General features: G+C 34.2%; 1 protein-coding gene across 1 annotated transcript in view; it reads right to left on the bottom strand.

The window, feature by feature from the left end:
• LOC110031831 (nuclear pore complex protein GP210) overlaps nt 1-24,746 on the bottom strand; it is a 172,228-nt gene that overhangs the window by 84,840 nt on the left and 62,642 nt on the right. The window contains 8 exon segments of the mRNA XM_020735245.1: nt 4,173-4,364; nt 5,535-5,597; nt 5,709-5,828; nt 16,109-16,389; nt 16,568-16,691; nt 16,794-17,404; nt 17,488-17,527; nt 17,530-17,601. Coding sequence (XP_020590904.1) covers nt 4,173-4,364; nt 5,535-5,597; nt 5,709-5,828; nt 16,109-16,389; nt 16,568-16,691; nt 16,794-17,404; nt 17,488-17,527; nt 17,530-17,601 — 1,503 coding nt within the window.

Here is a 24,746-nt window from a genome sequence, read left to right as displayed (position 1 = left end):
TAGTCATGTGATTGGAACCGCCAACCTTTTCTCTACTTACCTAGTCTAGCCACTACTCCCATCTTATTTACAATTGTCGTGTGCTGATTGGAAGAGGAGAGTTTTATGAGTACAAATTTATGAGTTTTAATATAGAGGTGTTTCCCCCTTTGGGGATTGTACCCAACAACGAGAAAGTGTTTTGGCTATAACACTTCCGAGTTGGTGACCATCTCCAAAGGTCCGGGTGGTGCTACAACTGTAGCTCGACTCCGACAAGACATTTACCCTTCCCCAACCCCTCTGCCCCGTTTTTACCAGTTGCAAACCCCCTTCTGGCTGCTGTGCAGCCCATGTTGTCCCTCTTCTAGCTGCTGCCCAGCCTTTTGAATGTTGAATAGACTACCTTCTCCTGCTACCCAGCCACCAACACATTTTCCAGTTGTTGTCCAACCATTCAAGGACACTGCTTCCTGCTGCCGTCCAGCACACAATCATTTTCCAACAACCGTAGCCCCCACTCCTACAAATGCCAATCACCTTTCAACATTTTTCCAGCAACTCCTACAGCTGCCAGCAACCATCCTGGCGTCTTCCAACAGTCACGGCCATCTCCCAGCAGCCACCTTCCTTCCTGCCACCTCCCATCAGTCGCAGCCATCTTCCATCAACGGTCAACCGACCGTCCAGCAGTCTTTGTCCCCCTTGCACCCACAGATATCTTTTATTGTTTATGTTGTTCGAGTTTGTTTGTCGTTACTTCTTGTTATTCAAGTATCGTTTTTATAATCCATTTGGAATCCAGAAATAATGTGTTTACGTTGTGATTTGGGTTTCCTCTGGTATTATTTGATATCAAAGCTAACGAAACCTTAGTCCTATCCTAAGGTCCGAGTTTGTTTGTCGTTACTTCCTGTTATTAAAGTGTCGTGTTTATAATCCATTTGGAATTCAGAAATAATGTGTTTATGTTGTGATTTGGGTTTCCTCTGGTACTATTTGATATCAAAGCTAACGAAACCTTAGTCCTATCCTAAGGTTCCCTAACATTCGTCCCTCTACCAAAGCCACCCTACCAAAATTTTTCTGCCCTAAAATCTTTAACGGATGAAGTCAAAGCACCCCCAACACCAGAAGATTGACGCGAGAGTATATCAGCCACGGTACTATAGCAGTTACAGTACCACGAATGAGTTACTATAGCTGCTACAATGACCGCAATCCCCTTTCAAATTTAAATCCCTTTCCTATTTGATTCTCCTGCTCTAATTTCCCTCCATACTTGGATTGCATTTCAAATTTATGCCTTTCCTATCCACTCTTCTTCAATCCTTGCCTATTTTCTCTACTTACCAAGTCTAGCCCCCACTCCCATCTTATTTATAATTCTTGTGTGCAGATTGGAATAGAAGAGTTTTATGAGTGCTGATTTTTTAGTATTGCCTTAGAAGCATTATTCCCCTCCGAGAGTTATACCTAGCGACGAGAACATTATCCGATTGTAACTCGTCCGAGATTGTGACCGTCTCCAAGGGTCCAAGTGGTGTTTAGGTTGTAGCTCGACCCCGACAAAACATCATTCCGTAGCCCCTCAGGCCTCGTTTCCAGCAGCCGCAAACCATCTTCTGGCTGATGCCCAGACCACGCCATCCCCTTGGCGGCTATTGTCCAACCCAATTCATCCCTCTTCCTGGAGTTGCCCAACTTCCGCAACTGTCTAGACTACCTCATGTTGCTATCTAGCGACCAACACATGGTCCAGCTGCTATCCAACCTCAAAGGACACCCTTTTCTGCTATTGTCCAGCCCATAACCCTCTTACAGCAACCACATCCCCTAGCCTACAGTTGCCAGTCACCTTCCAGCCCACTTTCAGCAACTGCAACCTCTCTCCTACAGCTGCCAGCCAACATCGAGGCCTATTCTAGCAACCGCAACCATCTCTTAGTTGTCGTCCTTCCCTCCTGCCACCTCCTCTCAGCTGCAGCTATCTTCCATAGTCGTCAATCCTCCATCCAGCAACCTTCTTCGTTGTCAATCACAGATATCTTTTATTATTTATGTTGTTCGTGTTTGTTTGTCATTACTTCTTGCTTTCCAAGTTTCATGTCTGTAATCCGTTTGGAATTCAAAAACAATGTGTTTTCGTTGATATCTGGGTTTCCTCCAGTATCATTTAATATCAGAGCTAGTACAACCCCAGTCCTATCTTAGAGTTCCCAAGCCTCTGCCCTTATCCAACCCACCTTACCAAAATTTTTCTGTCCTAAAAGCTTCAGCGGATGAAGTCGAAGCTCCCCAACCTTAGTAGATTGATACGGGAGCTTAATGCTTGATATAGTAGTCACCGTCCAATTTCAGATTTAATTCCCTTTCCTATTTAATTCTCTTATTCTAACTTCCCCTACCAAATCCTTCCCTCCATACTTGGACTACATTTCAAATTCTAATTTTCTTTATCCACTTTTCTTTAATCCTCACCTATTTTCTTTACTTACCTAGTCTGGCCTATACACTCATCTTATTTATAATTGTCGTGCGCTGATTGGGAGAGAAGAATTTTATGAGTGCAGATTTTTGAGTGTTATCTTAGAGTTGGGGTGTCAAATATTGACCTGACACGTCAACACGACTCGAACTCGACTCAAAAAATATGGGTTAGAGATGACCCAAATATTTCTTGATTTGGGTTTGAGTCAAAGAATTCGACCCATTTATTTTTTGGGTCAGATTCAGGTTGAACTCGAAAACCAAAACATGACCCGAATAAGCACGAAAGTTTGGATCGGGTTCGGTTTAGCGGCTCAAGTTCACGTTATTATTCTGGTTAAGTTGGGTTGACCCTATTAAGGTCGAGTCATTTTCGGGTCGAACCTGACCTGCTGACCCGAATTGACACCCCTACCTTAGAGGAATTCTTTCCCTCCGAGGGTTGTGCCCGATAACGATTAGTTGCTCCGACTGTAACTCGTCCCAGGTGGAGACCGTCTCCAATGGTCTGAGTGGTGCTCTAGTTATAGCTCGACCCAGACGAGACATTTATACTTTTGCAGCTTCTCTGGCCCAGTTTTCAACAGTCGCAAACCACCTTCTGGCTGCTGTCCAACTCACGCCATCCCTCTTCTGGGTGTTGCCCGACCGTCCAGCTGTAGTTCAGATTACCTCTCGCTGCTACCCAGCCACCGACACATGTTCCAGCTATTGTCCAACCCTTCAAAGACACTGCTTCCTACTATCGTCCAGCCCACAACCCTCTTCCAGCAACCGCAACCCCTTCCCCACAACCGCCAACCCTCTTAGTACAACCGCAACCCCTCTCCTAGAGTTGCCAACCACCATCCAAGCCTCTTCCAGCAACCACAACCATCTCCCAGCGGCTGCCCTTCCCTCCTACCACCTCCTTTCAGTCGCAGCCATCTTCCATCAACCATCAACCATCAACCCACCGTCCAGCAGCCTCCGTCCTGGTTGTCACGTGCAGATATCTTTTATTATTTATGTTGTTCATGTTTGTTTGTCATAACTTCCTGTTTTTCAAGTGTCATGTTTGTAATCTGTTTGGAATTCAGAAATAATGTATTTTCATTGTAGTTTGGATCCTCTCCAGTACATTTCATTCAATATAAAAGATAGAGGATTATCGCCAAGAAAGAAGCCCTATTACTCCTGACAGTTTAAAATATGAATAATATAGCACTTAAACATGATCAGAGACACGATAATAATTGATTTAATGGATTTGAAAAAGCTTTTGTCATTGCTTTGCTTCTCTATCCTTAAATTTCCTTTTGGCTTTTAGATGAACGTTTCTGTCAATGCATTGAAATTTGGAAGCTTACTTGGAAAAACTAAGTCAGCAATAGTCAACTAAAAACCTACTTTGATTGGGTTTTATTTGATTTGGCTCAAGTCAGATCAAACATAGTTATATAATTTAAGAAGATTTGGAAATGTTATAAATATTTGCAGAAAATATAACCATCATTTCATTTATTTCATCTATGAATGTGTGGTTTGGTGCTTCAAAAACAAAAAACAAGAAAAACTTTTAATTCTAGAAGTAAAGTTAGAAGACACACGGTATTTCAAGCTTCAAAATAAAAATAGAGTTTATTGAAAAAAAAAAATGTAGATGAAGAATAACATAACAGAAAAGAATAATTAGAGATGAAGACTCAGAATCAGGGACTCACCAAAGAAAAAGCAACAACTGGAGGAGAAAGTCCAATGTCACGAATGGTCACAAGAGCAGTCCCCAGTCCATGAGGACTAACTATTAGATGAGAGCATTTGGTATTTTCAGAAGGCCGAACAATGTGTGCCACATTTGTGTCATTTGTAATAGCATCTAGAAAGCAGGTCCCTCCAGAAATAGAAAGATTTACCTTAAAATAAAAAGATATGAGGAAAAAAAAATTGAACATTCTACCATGATAAAGAAATAAGAAAATAAAGTACAAAATATTGCTAACAATTAAAGCAAAATATTTAGGTATACAAACACGTTACTGTGAATTGTTTTTTGCTTGAAAAACTACACAAATCACCATGTTGTGAAGAAATAGGAGCATGAACTTTGCCTCAAAAAGATCACCCAGATACTTGAAAGACATTGAAGATCCATTTCAGTTGAGAGCAAAGCTAAAAGTGAAAAGTGATGCATCTAACCATGTCAATATGGAAACAAGACAACCAAAAATAAAAAACCTTGGAAGCCAAAATTGATCATTCATTCAATGTGGACTGTGTTTAGAAAGGAACCTCTGAACATAATTTTTTCCATTACTCATCACTATTGGTCATCTTTTGATGTCATAATAATCCTTAACCTCTAACGTTAGTAAAAAATCCAGTAAAAAGGCAGCATCAATGGTTGAAGGGTAAACGAATGAGGCACGTAAAAAGAGAATAAACATGAAGATGACTGAAAGGGCAAAAATAATTTGTTTTGTCTAAAAGATTGTATTACTAAATTAGAGATTTTGATTTCTTGAGCGATGGTTATGTTGTGTTTGTTGTGATCTAGAGTCCACCAGTTCAAATCATGAAAGTAACTTCTAGGCTGCATGCATCTACACTTCTGATGCTCAATATTAGCAGGAAACTTCATCACATAGTATGCCATCTTAAGAGACATCAAAATTCATATATAGTAGCATTCATTTAGTGATATAGTAGAGTTTTCGGATAAAACAGTTAATATCCAAGTAAAAGAAGATTACGTGAGTGGGGAAATTTTCAGTAAAAAATTTTTGTAAACATCAAATCATGACTAAATAGGAAACAGTCACAAAAAGGCAGTGGATGGTAAAGGTGTCGTCAAAGCACAAGTAGCGGATGCATTGTTCCAGTAATGCTAAAATTTGGAATCAAAGCAAATTATGATAACTTGAAAGCAATAAACAAATGGCACAGTTTTCAAAGCATCAAATATGAATTTCAAAAGTAAACAAGAAACTATGTCGATCACTTTTATCAAGTTATTAAGGATAATACTTTCTTCAAACACAATATCACCAATATCCATCTTTTTACTAGGATAAGAAGCCACATACCTTTGCTACGGGATCAAAAACTATTAAGAGAAACTCCGGCATTACTCTCAAGGAAGAGACCAACTGTTAAATGTACAGCATTTTTGTAGAAAATTAACAAAAAAAAAGCAAGAGAAAAAGAAAAAATTGACGCAACATTACAATGGAAAAATGATATCATTTCATTCAACATACCTGTAATTGTACAGCATCCGTCAGAATACCCTTTGCACTATCAAGCTGCAAATATTCTTTTCCAAAGGGATGGCTAACCAGGGCTTCAGAAAAGCCAATAACACTAGCACGAACGGTGCACTAAAATACAAGAACATGAAAAATAGGAATTTAATTTGAATTTTTTTTTGGTAATATAATGCAAGCATTGATTTTCATGAAAATATAATAGCCATACAGGAAAAAAAAAATTTCTGAAATACTAAGCTTTTAGAAATACTCCCCATGGCAAGCTTGGCAGTAGACTTTTGCTACGCCAACAACCACATGCTGAATGTACATCATCAAGAATTAATCAGCTTGCAACTTTTGTTCATAGACATGAGTCACTCACTATGTCAAATGATACGTTTTAAAATAAACTTAATTATCCTAAGCAAAATTAAAGTAATTAAAGTAATTAAAACCTTAATTATCCTAAATCTCTCCCTAATCCGATCGTCACTATTCACAATCGACATTACCCTCAAGATACTAACACTTCGTAAGCGTTAAAAAGGAAATCCTCATTTTAGAGCTCTCGATCCCTCTCCCCATCTCAGTTTCGCTCGCACACCTGTTTGATCGCTCGACAATGAAGGATTTCGTGCTCCTTTGCCGTAGCAAGGGGCGAACAAAACATAGTGAAGTCGCAGAGCACCACGCCTCTTCCCCATCTACCGATTCCTTGACCTCCCACAGTGATTCCTTCTCTCACAGCTTCTGCGCAATTCTGCACTAGAGCATAATCGTGACCTGCAGCTAGCCGCGCGTGCGACCGAGAGTTGCAAACCTCGATTTAGGGCTTCGAATAAAAATTGGTTACAATGAAACTGCTTTTGGCGCCATTTGAGAATTTCATTTCCTTCCTGACATTTTGTTTTGAGATTTGCCTCGATTTTCATACATTTCTTATTTCTGGTAACCATCGAAGATGTCGAAATTGTGTCGTAAGAGTCGGTGATTTGCGAGCTTCCGAAAGGATTTTAGTATGAAATCAGTGAAAAGGAAGGGAAGCTTGAGAAGATATGAAGATGAGGGAAACGGATTTGGCAGCTTCGAAGAAGGGTTGTCGAGAAGTCATTTAAGGTATCTTTTAGAAAATCAATTATATTTTCAGCTAAATCACTTTATGAGCTAAGATATCCTGAATTACTATGTCGTTTAAGATTTTAGGTTGTTTACTCGAGGCACCAAGTTTGAAGCAAGCATGTGAAAGCTAATTGTGGGACAGTTCCGTAAAATTCAAGTAAATTAATCCAAAGATAAGAAAAATAATTTGATTAACATAAATTGATTAAATCTTATAAGTTTAATTTAAAGGTTTTGAAGCTCAGCATAAAAGCTATTCCCACATCCAGTTAGTTGTCGAAAATTAAGAGTTTAACGTGACAACCGATGGGAGCAATTTCATTTATATATTTCAGTAATTTTCTTTATTTCAAAATGTATGTTAATTACATGTATGCTTTAGTTCAGTAGATTTTTATACCAACAAATTCATATCATTAGATAGAAAATATATGCATGACAGAAAAGATGTACAAGATATGTATGAAAGATATGCATGAAAGATATGCATTATATGCATGATATGTATGATAGACATGATATACACAATAGGTATGATATAAGAGACATGCATAATACGAGAGATATGCATGATGAATAGTTGCAAAGCAGAATATCGGAATAATATATGTTATGAAAAATGAAATAGCGTATATATGAATACTTGCATGTGCATATTCATAGAAGTTCACCTCCTAATGGTACAGGTAGAAGACATCAATGAACCAGCACGCATAGAGTTTTCTACCACACCAGATAATTGTAATTTTTAGATCACTAACTGTTGTACCGACTGGATAATATCAGAAGGATGAGTAAACCAGAACTTACCTCTCCAGACAACTGTGATATTTACATTATTAATTGTTATGCTGACAGGATAATATTATCCAGGCGACAGTAAAGTTTTTTCCACTCGAGACAATTATGATCTTTACATCACTAACAGATATGTCGACGGGAGCCAATGAAGCAATATTAGCCAAGAGTGTGTTAGGTTTTGTTGATAGTGATCCTCACAGATACAAATATATATGTAAAGAATATAAAATAAAGGTAAAGATAAAGTAAATGCATATAGAAGACTTGAATATTTTATATTTAAAAAAGATCATTGACACATACATAAGCATATATAAGATTTCTTATAGAAATATGAAAGATTAACTTATTTCAGAATTTTCCTTCAGTTATTATTATTTAGAAGGTGATTATTTCTGAAATATCTTTAGATAACTTATTATATTGTTTTAATAATATTATTAGGTTTTAAACATTTGAACAAGACAAGTAAAAGTTGAGTAAAGTGTATAGAATGACAGAATAACCAGAAAGGTACAATTTTCTACCTGTTCATTTAATTATTTTCTAGTGGCTCTTTCATAAAAAAATTGAATATTAAAATGTTAGTGATGTAAATAGAATAGCAAAGAGTTGTTTTTCATCGTCCAACCATTCGTTTACGTCTTAATTATAAGCTTCGGGTCGGTCGTGAAATAAAATGGTGGAAATAGCAACTAGGAAGGGTTAGTGATAGCCCTAGCAGCAGCGAAGATGGAGGGCTGAAACATCAATAGCAGTGAAAGGCAGAAGTTGGACCAAGGAAATCTGCAGGAAAACAGTAAAAAGGCAATTGTCGGGGCGGACCTGCATCTAGCAGGGAACCATGATAATGAAGTGGGAGGGTCATGAAAGAGTATAGGGAAGATACACGCCACCTAGAAACCAAGATACAGACAAAGCATCATTTAAACACTGGGATATAGCCCTTGAAGTGAGGAAGATACACTTGTAGCTAACTCGATACAAAACACCCAAAAACTAAACCTAAAACATCAGAAAAGCAAAAAATAATAATAAGATAACTAGGAGAGGCGCAAGATGACCGGCCAACTCTAGAGCATCGATAAAACCCGTACCGGTTAGGTCCAGGCATAAGAAAAAGTTGTCGCTCATGTTCACATGAAAAAATCACTTGTGAGAAACAATCCACCCACTATTTTGGATGCCCTATGTCAGTGCGGGAGGGACGCCCGCGTCAAACTACCGGGGTTGGGGGAGTTTCAACGTCTGTCGTTGAAGTTCTTGTCTCCTCACAGTAAAAAATCATATGGACCCTATTGAAGATAACTAAAATGGCATAATCTCCTGGTAAGTCTGTCTTGTAGACGATGTCATTCCAAAGCATATCATGATAGAATAAGTATTCATACTTTTTTGACATTCCAGAGTTGGAGCTACATATCGATTTAGATTTTCATAATATAACTTTGAAGGCATTGAATCTATAATTTGCCTCTTTCGCTCGTACTCAACAGGGCATATCCGATAAATAAATTTGCCTAGACTAACTAAGATTGGACTAAAATTTGTGATAAGATGGACCACACTGAAGTATAACCATTCAGGAGAGCTCTCTTCTTCTCTAGTAGGACCTAAATCCCATTGTAGAATTTTCTCTCCCACCAAGTTCCTAAGGTAATTTATAACGTTGTGTTTCATTCCTATTGTATGGCTATCTATCCATGGGTACATGTTGAATTAACTTTGACATCTGAATAACTCCTTATAGCCTTCCAAAAGCAGCTTACAACTTCTCATTTTCAGTATGTTGGACCACTTTAAGTGGCAACCAGCCAATAAGTGAACTATAAATGAGGATATCTATTAGTGCTTGTTTACAGAGCATACCAGAATAGGTTTTATTGTACCCTATCAATCTTTCTGTTATTTTATTTTGTTGTGATCACATTCCATGTTGTTACATACTATTTTCTTTTCATTCTTGTATTTTCTCATATGACATGTATAGGAAAGAAAACAAGTTTGGAGAAGAGAGTTATGCATATACACTATATCCTGAAAGTAATTCACATATTTAAGTGGTTTGACTAAATTTAGTGACTAATGATAGGAATCAGGATAATTGAACTAGAGTATGTAATTTTTTTCCTATTTAATGTAGATCCTTAAAAAGGAGGGATTAAAATTGATTCATTATAAATTAAGCCTTTCACTTTAACAACTTCTATCTGGACCCTAACATGTCTTAGAATAATTCGAATAATGTAACCAGATAGAAGTAATTAATAAAGGATAATCAAGCATTTAAATTTTCATCTCAAACAATTTAATCGATCTTAACTTTCAAATAGATTTTAATATTCTGAAATTCAAGTTAATGTGTTTTAAAAGATTAGAAATTGGAAGAGATTTGACATCCAAATTCTTAGAGGAAATATGCTCAACTAGATAAAATAATTCCCAGTAAAATTAAAGATGATTTTAAGAATAAAAAAAGAAAAAAAACAAAAAAATGTGTGCATGGCACAAAGTAAAACGAAAAATCAAAAGAAAAACTACCCCATAATTTTTAATAAGAACCTTGAGGTTGAGCATAAAAAGTCAAAAAAGTGATTTCTAATTCATTTGCTAATTAATAAGACAACAATTTTAACCGAATTCCTAAATATTATATAAATTAATAAGACAACAATTTTAACCGAATTCCTAAATATTATATAAAGGAAAAATTAAGGAATTTTAGAGTTGTTTGATAGAGAATTAATCGACTTAAAAAAAAAAATTTGAAAATAAAAAAATTACATTCACACCTGATTAAGAGTTTTGAGATTTGACAAAGCTCAGAAAGATGAATTAAAGAAAAGGCTAAATTGTTAGAAAGTTATAATAATCCGACCATGAAATGATATTTGCACATTTTTCATTACCATTTATATAAATTTGCTAAAGAATCAAGAAGTCGTGCATGAGAGTTATGAACATCATTTCGAGTCTTAGTTAGATATGAGATTATTTGAGGGTAAGTAATAGGTAAGTCTGGGAAAATTTATACGATGAAAATTTACATGGTTTCTCTGCTTTAAATATCATATTTTTTCTATTAATCATAATTTTATGCTTGTGGAATATTTCTTGGTGGTATTTTACAGTTACATTGGTTGAAAATGTGTTGTGGAGTCAAAATAGAAAGCAGAAAAAATATTGGCCTAGCAAAACTCCACAAATTTCCTGTGTAATTACACTGAACTCTCTATGTCTAGTGAAATTACATTTGGATCTAGCATAGTGATCCCGAATTTTTTGTATGTAAGCATTTGTGAAGTTGACATCACAATAGCGCCAAAAACTTGATCCTTATATGAAAAGTAAGTTGTGTAACATATATATAATTATAGGCAATTAATAATGGGATTCTACGCAAGTATACGTATCGTTATCAAGTAATAATGAACTTTCTATTTAAGCCCCAAATATCGATCCCACGGGGAAGGTGTAAGTTAGCAATGATAAATTTTATCAAAAAATTTACAGAAAATCAAACGAAATCACTGTCACTAATTTTGAATGTTGAGATATTAATCAAATTAAATTACTTAACTATTAGCAAAACGGAAATGCAAATTTTGAATAATAATAACTAATCTACTAACTATGTTTATGTAATGAAGATTTCTTATGTTAAAAAACTCCTTCCCACTACAATGAAATTCTGGTGAAATGAGATGAGATAAATGTTTTTAATATGTATTATGCCAAATAGAAGCAATTTGAATTCTCTATCCTGATACAGTGCATAGAAAATCATTGGTTAATCTTAGGTTTAGTCCCTAAATCTGTGGCTAGGCTAGAAGGATATTGGCTCCTACTTCAGAGCTCCCACTTCCCTTCACCTGAAGGCTAACTCTCGTTTTAGTTTTCTAATACTAAGACCAAATTGGAGATTTTAGTCTGTTACCTTAAATATTCTCTAACTTTACACTCAATAAAGAATATTTCCCTATTTATTTGCACTTATTTCATGAACGAATTTCTTCTTCAAGAAATCAAATATGATCCTCACTCTGTTGTAGAACTCATACTCTATTTCCCGGATCATATGTTTCACAACATATTTTAACAAATTAATTGGCCAGCCTGAAAAGTAAATTAAGTTTAGAGTTAAAAAATCATCACAAGTTATTTTATATTTTAATTATGGCACATTCATTTTATCTCTTCATTTCACCATATCTCAGAGTAAAAGTAAAGATAGAGAGAACTACTCAGACTTCATGAGAAAGATATGACAAAACACAAATTTCATATATAAAAGAAAATTCATACAACACTAAATAAACAAACTTATCTGAAACTAATTCTCAAAGCAAATCCTTTGTAGTCTTTCCTTAGAAATGCAGGAAGAAGAATTCTCTCATTTTTCTCCTTCTCCAATACTCTTAGAGAAAGTTTCACACTAAATCTCACCACAAAAACTCTAAACTATGAAAGCAAAATCACTAATTGACTCCAACATGGTAGTGGAATGGAATGATGTGAAGCGAATAATGAACGTATAGAAGTGAAAAATGTAGATAAACTCATTTTCTAATGAAATTCGGCCCTAAATAGAGCCCAAGGTCGGTTCTCCAAGAACCGGCGCCTCCAAAAACTTTTCAAAAAGTCATCCAAGTACATCAAACCTTCTAGAAATGGGGCCTGCACCGCCTTTGGCGTCGTCGGCGCTGGTCTGGAGTTAAATTGTTCTGCATCGTCGGCGCTAACATCGGCGCTGCATGCATCGTCAGCGCTGCCCTCGGTGCTGAGCATTTCTTCAAAACTGTCATTTTGACTCCAAATTTCATCCTTTTTGCTTTCTTTTTGCTTTAAGCCCTAAAAATCAACAACCTGCAAGAAAACATCAAAATACATTCTATTAAAATGCAATATCATCAAAAATGAGTACAAAATATGGGTCTAAAAATGCATATATTTTCAGTGTATCACATAGCTACATCGGCCTGCAGCGTAATTACGCCAGGCATAGGCGTAACTATGCCAACACCAGTTGAAGTCATGTTTTGGCAACTTCTTGCATGGCAAATTAAGTAGGAGATATATAAGAAGATGATTTGGGATGCCCTAACGAGTGACAGCAATTGGGAGGCTTCTTCTAGTAGGAATAAGGGTCTTTCTTCTTGCCCTAGGTGCTCTTTCCTCTTCCCTTGCGGAGGAAACTTCAAGGGTTCTTTTTATTTTGGGTTTTAAAAGATTGTGCATGAGAGAGAGGTTAATTGTTGTGTGTGTAAGACATTGGGAAGCTTGTCATTATAAGTTAAGAAGTTGGTGTAATGCTTAAGGCACATGGCTTGGTTCTAATTTTGCACTTTCCTGCATCTGTAACTTCAAATCTTTTCAATGAAATTCTCTATAATGTAAGAATGGGATTTTTTTATTGCTTTTACCGTGAGTTTTCTTCCCTAGACGTCTGCCGTGTCTTTCATTTTTACATGTTGATGTGATAATCTTGTGATCATCATTTACTTTTAATTTGAGCAGCTAGGTCAATAAAACTTCTTGTGATCTAGAATTTTGAACTGTTGCCCAATGAATAAATTAATGCATTAAATTCTAGTGGAATAGATATTGTTATTAAAAATTACAACCGAGATAGAGGACGCGAGGAACTCTGAGAAAATGCTGCATAGTTAAGTCCCTCTTAACTGTAATATATTCTTTAAATTTTCTTATGACCTAGAAATAGGCTAAGGAGGATTGTGTCTACAGTTGCCAACTATCACACAAGGGAACTTATAAGAAAACATACAGAGAACATTATACAGGTGTCATAGAAGCATGAGCCTCATCACCTTTGAATTACTCAAAGTTGTTCCCTATTTTTTTTGTGGCTTCCTTCCTTGTAAATTGTTTTGTTTACTGCTTCTTATACTAGTAGATTTTCATTCATGCACTTAGAGCATTTCAAACTAGATTTAGTGGTTTAACACACTAGAATTTTCTCTATTGTTAACATTTTGACAACTATTCACATGAGATCAATATATGGACTCTTTATCTATATATTATTTGATCAACAAGTATAGTTATAAGATTGACTGGCCTGTCTCATAGCCAATTTCGAGCATAAATTGATTCTCTTCAATTGTGCCATGTTCGGTAAAATAGATTATCCCCTTGGTTGTGCAATCTGATTCAATATGATGAAACTTGGGGCACTTCAAACACTTCCTGGTTGTGATAAATTTGGGAATGTTGATTGGTTCCACATGTTCTCCATTTTGAACTAGTGTTTCCTCAGACAGGGTCGACTTGAATGTTTCACTGAGTGTAGTCTGACTATAACAAATTGGGGTTAAACCTAGTCTGTAAGATATGTCAGTCCCCAAATGATATTTTCTCTCTACTTTTGAAACTGAAGTATGAACATCCTATCTCTAATAAACTCCTAGGTACCAGCATTGTATCTCTCATTTTATTTTTGATCAGGTCATAATTTTACTTTTCCCATCTTACAGTCGAAGAATATTCAAGTTATCAAACCAAAAAGATGCACACTTCTTTAACTTACAATTAGTTAGTTTCACCATTCCATCTGGTAGGATATTCTGGTACTCAAAGACACATTCAACTGTCCAAAATCACTCGATGAACTCATCGGGATCCATATGGTTGTCAAACTATGACAAATCTATTTTTACGTCAAATCTTGGATTCTCTAATATTTCATGCTAAGCATTCGGGGTGGTGGTTCTTTATCTATGAAATCTACCTGGTGGAAGGGATTCTCTTTATTTTTTTTATCTGGCAACTCACTGTTGTGGCTACAAGTGACCTTACAAGATTGCCCCCTCTCAAAGGCGATAAAACTCTTTTGTAATTGGAGGATTTCCCATCACAAATCCTCTATAAAAAATTCTCAGATATCTCTTTGCAGATTTCTCATATATGGCATTGTGACATTTCCTCCCAAACAAATTTCTGACAAGTTTCTCTTCAGTGACGTGGTTGGGGTTTGGGTTTAGGTAGGTGGAAGAGGGTTTATAGGGATGATGTGAAAGAAAATTTTTTTGGTGGCTGGTTTGAAAAATGAGCAAAAGGAAGAATTTTTGTGAGCTAAGATTTGGTATTAATGGAAGCAAGAAACCCTAGGATAACATTAGGGTTAAGCTAGCTCTGATACCAAATAATACTGAAGTTAACCAAACAGCATTAGAAAAACCGAATTCCATTAAGGAAATCATATGGGAAATTACAACAAATATACGAGAATCTGAAATTGCAAATTGCAACAACTGACAACACAAACTCAAGTTAGGGGGTAGATCCAGAGGTGGCGGAGGTGGTGGTATTCGGCAAGGGTTGGGAAGGTGGCGTGGTGGTGGAAAAGACGTTTGGCTAAAAGAAAACAGCAAGGTGGTTGTCTCCCCAGAGTCAGGAATCAAGCGAACAGCAGGGAGCAAAGTAGGATTGTTCGGGGTTATGGCAGCATAGATGGAGGGCTGAAATGGTTGCAGCAGAAAAAAGGAAGGGTTGGGCAGCAGCAATAGCGAAGGTGGGGGGCAAGAATAGCAATGACAGCAAGGAGAAAGGGCTGGATAAAGGAAAAATCTACAGGAAAACAACAAAAGAGTTGTTGTCGGGATGGGCATGCGGCAAGGAGGCGTGGCAGCTAATCGATAGGGACAAGAAAGGGTATAGAGAAAATACACACCAATTAGACACTAAGATATAGTCGAAGAACCACATGAAACCCTAGGATATAGCCCTTAAAGAAAAAAAAGAGATATCGGCGGCTGTCCCAATACAAAATACGAAAAATTAAACCTAAGATATCACAAAAGCAAACATATAATAATAGAATAACTAAGAGTGGCCCAAGAGAACCAAACAACTACAGAGCATCAAAAAAGTTTGGACTGGCTCTATCCAGGAACGAAAAACTAGTGCCACTGATATTCACAGGAAAAAAATCACGTGCAGAACGCAATTCCACCTCTGCTTTGAATGCCCCACGTCAGTGCGGGAGGTACGACCAGGTCACATTCAAACCTTAATAACTTTAACAAAAAGACGATAATGTCTAAAAAGGCAAATGACCATGTTACCCATGACAATTGACAAGATGAAAAATAAGAACCATGATAAAAATATAAACATGAGATAAAAATAACTAACCATGTGTCATTGAAAATCATTACATTGATATAAGAACATAATGACTAATTAAACATTACTAAATCAACACGAAAAAGGAACCAAAGGTGATACTGAAATTAGGCACCTTGAACTACATCAGGATGTAATTATTAATATGAAGCATAAAGAATCAAAAGTAGAAGATAGAAATCATCCCATGCAATAATGGGAATGAACATGAAAAAGTACAAAAAAAAATGGAAACAATTATGCTGACTATTGATACGAAAGCAAGTTAGTTTTCCATGAATTTCAACAAAAGATAGTAAATAATATAAAATGTTAAATGTTTGAACTATCGGTTCAATACAAACCAGTCCTGAAGTTTTGTTTAGAACTAGAAACCTCTCCCAATTGTTATCTATTGATCTCTTGCAACTCTCAATGTCCCTCCAATAAGCCAGATCATTACAACCAACAAGTTCCCAGCTCAGGCACAAAGATGATGAATTTGCAAAAACCTTTTTCGTAATGTGTAGACCAACAGCAGCTATGCGTATGGTACATCCATAGGCCACTATAATAGGAGTAGAGCGAACATGACCTGTACCACGATCAGCGTTCGCAGCAGTCTCTATAACATCAAGAGTATTTTCTGTTCCAATAATAAAGCAGTTTGGAATTAAAGTTTAAAAAGAAAACAATTAGTAAAATTGATCAACTGATAAATCAAGTTCGGTAGAAGTGCTATGTTGTTTATTTTCTCTTTCAATAACTAGAGTATATTCTACAGTCCAAGGATGCAAGATAATGAAAGGCATTATATCCCATACCAGGTTCATTAGCAACAAGTATGATAGAAGAAGGAAAGCTACAGATTACAGACAATTCCAATTTTGCTATGGTTGCTATAGGATGGCTAACACCCACAAGGTTTCCCCGTGAAAACATAAGTTTCTGTACAGCAAAAGCAAAGTATTAGAAAGTAACAAATCTTATTTTAAGAGATGCACTTTAGTAAAGGTAAACAGGAAACTCCTGATACATATAGGTACATACAAACTTCCCAACAGATAGGCATAGGGCTGTGTACACTTGGCTCCCATTGAAGAATGCCCGATGCACTTGAACGCCATTTGTTACTGATAGATCATGTTCACCAGTAACTTCAACTTTTTCAACATACTCAACATTTAGATGCCATCTTTCAGGTCCTCCACATAAATGGATATCCATTGCAGAGCCAGGGGCAAGATACAACTCATCCAAAGCAGTAGAGTATGAATGCTTGATTCCATTAGTTATTTCAGACATATCAATCGAGTAGCCTCCAAATCTATTTCCATTTCCTGCTTGGTAAGCAATAAGTGGAGAAAATGCGGCTATAGGAAAAGCAGTTTTTAAGATGAAAGGCTCATCCGTGGAATGGAAAGGAGAATGTAAGTCAGTGGATAAGGTTGCATGTAACACAGCCCGACCAGTACCATGAGCAAATAAACAAGTCCATGCACAAGGCTGACTATAGGATTGTTTTGAGTTCTCTGTGAGATGGAGCATGTTGGCTTCACAAATCTTCTCAGTTGTGCTCAGAACTCTGAAAGTTTCACTGTCAGAAAATACACTCCACTTTATGAAAGAGTTGAAAGAATCACATTGATAGAAGTAGTTCCCTGAAGTCGAGGAAATTAGATTGTCAATTAAATTTATTAAATAGTATTGAAATCAAAAAAACATTCAATGACAAACTATAAACCATCAGATGTCTTTAAGGTCACAGCAGCTTTGAGTTCGCACCTCCACCGGCCCCCTCTACAGGGTAGATGGGAAGAATAACAATAACAGAAGGTAGAGTAACAACCAAAACAACCTACACCAAATAAAAGTTGATGAATAATTAGTAAATCAAGGGAGATGCGCAATTCCATAACTTCGCAAATACAAGTTTTTGACAAGCCATTGCATAATTAAGCTATAGAAAAATAGCTAAACTCTTCAAAATCAGATATTTAACATGACATTGAAAAGCAGGAGAAGCCCAAACTAGGTTCAGTTTATCGAACTCAAGCTAGAATTTTAAAACAATATCAAGCTAGAAATTTAAAACATCAATCATTATTTATAGTTTCATGTATTTGATGTTGAATTTTTAACCTTTGGTTGATATTATTGAAGTCAATTCATTGAAGTTGAAGCTTAAGTTGAATTCTTATAGGCTTGGAAATGCCCAAAGGCACCCTTTGACCCTAGAGATTTGGGTCTTCTATTTGGTCCTTCTTTGGGCATGTTGCACTCTATTAAATTACTTGGATAATTCTATCTTTGATTCATAAAGAATACATTGGTTATGATATTCATTTTGAACAAGAGGTAGGGTTTTATCATTTAACAAAACGAGAGCAAAAAATAACAAATTCAACTAAAATTGAAATCAAATAAAAACAAACACTTTAAAACTCAAAAAAATTTTAAAAAAATCAAAATTAAAATTAAATGGAAAACAAATTCACCAAAATTTTTACTGAAACCCAAAATAACAATAAAAATTTCAAAATTAACCAATCAAATGAAAATGAAAATAAAAATTTGAAAAATCATCAAAATATCAACATCATTTCAAAAATAAGATAAAATTCAATAATAATCACAAAAATAATAAAAGTTTGTAAAATAATGAAAATCAAGATTTCAATTAAAATAAATTCAATAATAATGAAATTAAAGTCAAATTAATTTAAAAAAAACAAAATTACACAAAAATTTCAAATTACACAAAAATTTCAAAAAAAAAAAATAGCCAACGACCAATTTCACATAATAACTCATTAATAAACTTTAAAAAAAAGATAATAAATTCAAAATAAATAATAAAATAAAATTTCCACACCTCTCACTTCATTTTAAAATCCACCCAAATCTACTTCGCATTCCACCTCACTCACATAAAATTCTTCACAAATATCCAAAATCACTACACTAATCACCCATATTTTCAAAATAAAACTAATTTCATCAGAATTTTTACTCACACACACACTCTTCCACCCACCAAGCAAGCTCAAAACAAAACCACTCAATTAAAGCCCTGACATTGGTTATTTGATTACTTCAAATTTCACCCAAATTAAGCTTCAAAACCACCTGCCAACCTTAACTAAATCCAAGTAAATCCATGACAAATCCACTTCTAATCCAAGCCAAAGTCCATTTGATTCAAGCCAAGCAAACTTAGCAATTTCCAGCCACTATCCAAACCACCTTGGCTCACCTTTAAACAACTCCTCTGAACTTAGAATAAGCCTAAGTGGGCCATATTCAAGCCAAAATCAAGCCAAGATTAAGCCATCGCAAGCCATTCCCAAGCCAACCAAGAATCAATTAAAGTGCACCAATTATTGGCATAACCAATTCAACACATTATCTAATCTCACTGGCTCATGCCACCAACCTCCCCAACTGATTTAACAGACCAAGGTGTGCACCCAAGCTAGCCTAATCACTTTGAATCTTCCACGGAAGCTACACTCCACTCAAAGCACACATGTCTCCCACTGGTGGCACACCAAATTTGACCATCCAAGGACCAATTCTTATTGGCCAGCCTTTTTTTTTACCGTGCCACATCCTCAGGCCATCAATTATTGGTCTAACTAACCTGCCTAGAGCACAACCCAAACCCAAAACCTATAAATACCCCTTCTCAAATTGGATTGATGCACTCCCCATTTCTTTTAGTAAAGCTCTGCCAAATTCATTCCCAAACCCTTAGCCTAGCCTCCTAATCACTTCCCCATCAATCCTAATCCAAACCTCCATTGATTAGCCATTTATTTCACTAAGCCAAGACAGGAACAAGTCCGATGTCGTCCCCCATCAATCCTAACCCAAACCTCCATTGATGATGTGAATCACAGTTTTCTCACGGACAGCTTGCATTCACCATCCCCTTGGGCCATTGAAACCATGTCGTCCATTTAATTTTAATTGGAACTGAGGGTGGAAATCAAGCCATATATAGAAACCACAGCGTTAACCATATTGGATCAAAGGCTAATGCGGCATCTAATGATTGGAGGCAACTAGAAACACCACGGAAAGAAACAGTGGCGCTAAGCAGAACTGGTGGACACGTAGGACCACACTATTTAAAAAGGAAATTAACTTATTTATGAGCTAATTAAATTTAAAAATTAAAACAAACTCTAAAAACTTATAAAAATAAATAAATCAAAATAATAAAAAAAACACTATGAACTCAGTAAAACACAAGAAATAAAATAAAATTAAAAAAATGGTCAATAATATGTTTCTAATTAAATAACAACTACTCGAACATTTAAAATTCATTAAAAATCAAAATTTAAAAAAATTGAGCTCACTTGTAGTCTCTGACTATATTTATCCCCCATAAATTTCTTAGGGTCGGAAACCAACATTTAATAAAGAAATGACAATTATTTATGAAATTAGCAATTAATTTGAAAATAAATAAAATAAATAAATAAATAACCAAGAAAACATAAAACTCTTTTGAATTTCAAGAAAACAATTAAATCAGAGAATTCATACAATAAAATGATAGTTTTATTCATTTGAAATCAATAAACCTCTTTAGGGAAGAGAGGGAAATTTTGTAAATGTGTAATTTGCATTTTGATCCTTACATTTCGAATTCATATTAAAAATAGATAATTACACTTAAAATTTTGACAATATGATCAATTAAGTATTTGAAATGAATTCTTGAATTGGGTTTTCATCTGTCAAATTGAAATGCAAGTAAAGGTAAATTTCCAAATATTTAAAATGTTGAAGAGTTGTTTCGTATAAATCCTTGAATGACTTTCAAAAGATAAAAATAATTGGATAATCATTCAATTTATTGCCTTAAGCCTTCCTTGAAGTTTGGTGAAATCTGAAACTGAAATTAATAAAGATTTAACTGAAATTGGAATAAATTTAAAAAATTATAAATCTACCCTAATGAATAATTTGAAATTTTCGAAACCTTAAAATTTGAAAATTCTGATTAAAAGCTCATTTAAAAAAACAAAACAATAAAAATATAGTTAAATCTATAATTAGGAAAGTGACGGAAGTTTAATTTTTAATTTTCTCAAAATTATAAATATACTATTCTCAACTTTTAAATCTTCACTTTGAACATTTGAATATTAAAACTTGTACAATCTAAATTCAAGTGATTTTTAATGAACAAAACAGTAAAAATCCAAAAAACCTACAATTAGAAAAAGAAATGAAATTTATATTTGCAATTTTTCCAAAACTACAAAAATACCCTTCTCTGCTTTTAAATTTTCAAATTAAAATTTTTGAACATTAAAACTTCTGGAACTTGATGTTAATTGATTAATACTCAATCAAATAGTAATAACTTCATAAGTTTTGGAGGTTTAAAACTGAATAGAGGCATATTTATAATATTCCCAAAATTTACAAACACGCTCCTACTACTTTTAAACCGTAAAAATAAACTTCTCGGCATTAAAATCAATAAAACTTGATTTACAATCATCAATAAGAAGTTAAAAACAATTGAATAATAAACTCATGTATTTAAAAGTGATAATTGGCATGCTTGTAAGTCTTTCAAAAATTACAAATAAAGTTTTTTTTATTATTAAACCTAACAAATCAAACATGGAACTTAAAAATTTCAACCTACTAAATAAAATAACTCACTAAAAAAAATATAAAGATAAAAGCCACTCTCGCTTCGAAATAAAATAGTTTATATCAAAAATGATAAATATACAAATATACTCTTATGTATTGAAAATCTCATAACTTCTTCAAGAAAACCCCAAATTGAATAAAAATTTGACCAATAAATCAAGTGAACAAAAAAAAATCAAGATATGCAAAACTATTCTTCATTAAATCATTTTTAATATACTCTTATGTATTGAAAATCCCATAACTTCTTCAATAAAACCCCAAATTGAATAAAAATTTGACCAATAAATCAAGTGAACAAAAAAAAATCAAGATATGCAAAACTATTCTTCATTAAATCATTTTTAATAGATTTAAAATAATAAACTCATTCACTAAATGTAATAATTCACAAAAATTCAAAATGAACATAAAATGAATTGAAAAGTTTAGAAGATGTTTAGAAACACATTCCAAACATCTCTGTAAAATTTCAAAGATTTTAGAGGTCATTTAAGTTTATTATGAATTTTTAACCAAAAATACCCTGAACTTTAAAAATCATTAAGAATAAAACCAATTTAAATCATTAAAATTCATAAAAGAATAAAAAATTCCAAAATTTTGCATATCTAGTTTTCTAAAGTCTATAACACTTTTCTAAGTGGTTTATAACATCTTATAAGCATATATAAGTAATTAAATCGAATAATAAAATAAATTCAGATAAAAATACCAAAAATTCCTAGAAATCTAGAAATCATAACAAATCAGAATAAAATTTATCTTTTTGTTATATTTGAACAGATTAATAAAATTTGCAATTTCAATAATAAGGCCTAGTTGGGCGCTCATCACTTTTATGCACTCGCTATCTATAGAATCATTTAGGACGCTAAGTCTATTTTTAGGATTAGGCCTAAGTGTGGTCGTCTTGTTTTATTGTGTTTTTTGTGTTGTGATTGTTTGATTTGCTCATTAAAAACGTATGATTATGGTGTATTTTTGTCGTTGGACTGAACATTTAGGACGAATAAATAGTCATTTTTATTATGAAATTTTCACTGCATGTTATAATTTGCTAACATGGTTTTGCAAGGCTATTATAGTAAGCTTGAGATATACTAACTCTATTTTGCAGAGCATTATAGTAAACCTAGGTTGTTGTAGTAAACATAGAATTACTTTCTTACAGTGTTTTTTTTCTTTTCTAGAGTTAGAGCACCTGTCGTAGTTGGTTAACTGTTGACATTCGAATTATCCAATGGAGGATAAGCATAAAAATAAACAAAGAACCTCAACTAAATCAACAATGATATTTGGATGAAACAGTTGACTGACGAGTCTAACATAGATCTAGGATTGGTTACCTTTCTGTTGTCTTTTTGTCTTGTTATACTTGTTTGATTGAATTTGATAGGCCTGCCCAAATTTTAAGTTCTTGCTTGTGTTTGTTTTTTGTCTAGATTTTTGGTAGTCTCACTAACTAAATTTTTTATCCCAAAATAAACAATTTAAATTAATTTTTCAAATTTAATAAACTCATAACTAAAATCAAAATAAAACAAAATATTGCATTCACACCTTAAAACATCATACATTTCAAACAACAAAATTGAGTAGAAACATTTTTATGATTTAAGAATAACTATGAAAAAAATCATTTTAGGCATATGCATTCATATTGATTCTATTCTTTGTCTTCATGTCGTCACTCAATGCACGAAAATGAGTGATTTGCACTTTGAGTATCACTGCCTTAAAAAGCAAGTCTGACTCTGCATACAGATTAGCATTATGCTCAAATCTTCTGAGCATTCATCATCAAGGATATGCATAACAATGCACAACTTGTTTTATTCACTCAGCACTAAGATTTAACAAAAATAATAAACTACTTGAATATGGTAAGCTATACAATTTTAAAATTTTAAATTGTAAAAATATATTTGCATTAGCTACAAGATATTTTGCATACCATTCAGACTTAAACATCTTGATTTTTATAATCATGTCGTAAGGCCCACTCTTCCTTATAAATAGCACTATATCATATATTGCATTTATCGAGATCGATCATGCATGATTTTATAACGGTTAGACAGTTTAGATGGAATTCTTTTCCAAACAAAGTGGGAAGTCCATTTCTTTTTGTTTGTTTGTCGCATTTTCTTCCTTTTATTAGGTTTCACGGTTTTCTATGAGTAAACCTCACTTTAGTTTTATGATTTCGAGATTGTTCGTCTAGTTGCAACATAAATCGTCTTTCTAGACTTTCTCAATGTCATATATTGTGTGATATAAATCCTAAATTCTAATAAAATGTCAAAAGAAATTTTAAATAAATCTCTTTCAAAAATCAATAAAGTCAAATAATATGATAGTTGAGATGTCACTGAGTATCTTAGTATCTTCAACGTCTCCTATTTTTCTTCCTTTGAGTTCCACAAAAAAAAAAAAAATGTTCCACTTTTGAGCTTTCTCATTTGATATTTCAATAATAAATCGTGGAACTTCTTAAAGAAAAAACCACAACCTTAATCAGTCGTAAGTATTCTTAAGGAACTTCTTCGCTTAAGATGTAACTAATTATAGAGGTTTGCCCTTATAGAAAATTAGTAATCTATATTAATCTAAACACTTTATAGACTTCGAATTAGAAAGGATAAAGATCTGTTGGTATAACACAGACCATGCAAATATCAAAAATTTCTTCACTTAAATAATTGAATCCATAATAAAGTGCTATCTTCATCTTTTGAGATGGTATATTAATTTTGATATCATGTTCAATTATTTAAATAATTAAATATTCGAGATTTGTTTAGTTTTCAATTCAAAATAATAAAAATAAAACCCACAATTTAGAAGTCGGTGGTTCTATTCTAATTTCTTGATCACAAAAATTCATAATTGTGTGAAACATGTGGCTCATTGCTCCCTTGATCGCGAGGGTCGCATAAAACGGAACAAAAATCGAGAAAATCCCATGACAAAGTTGAGAAAATCCCGAAACAGGATCGAGAAAATCCCGTGAGGGGATCGAGAAAATCTCGCGACTGGATCTCAGGAGCCTAGTCCCATGATTTTGCGAGACACTCCTGCGTCATTCTCCCCGAGTAAGAGACGCTTCGTCTTCCTCCCAATAAGCTTATGGAGAAAATCGATTACAATCATGATAAAGTCACTTTCTTGTTGTGAAGCAACTCTGCTGTAAAATCTATGCTCATGCTCAATTCATACAACTCTAAAACACACTCATTATTCTAAAGTCTGTCCTGATAAAATAAGAAATCTCATTTTAGCACACCCAGAGCTGAAAGTGTATATGGGCTAATA

This window comes from Phalaenopsis equestris, unplaced genomic scaffold, assembly GCF_001263595.1.
Source record: "Phalaenopsis equestris unplaced genomic scaffold, ASM126359v1 Scaffold000848, whole genome shotgun sequence".
Taxonomy (NCBI): Eukaryota; Viridiplantae; Streptophyta; class Magnoliopsida; order Asparagales; family Orchidaceae; genus Phalaenopsis; species Phalaenopsis equestris.
Note: the sequence above shows the minus strand (reverse complement) of the source record. Positions and strands in the feature narration are given on the sequence as shown.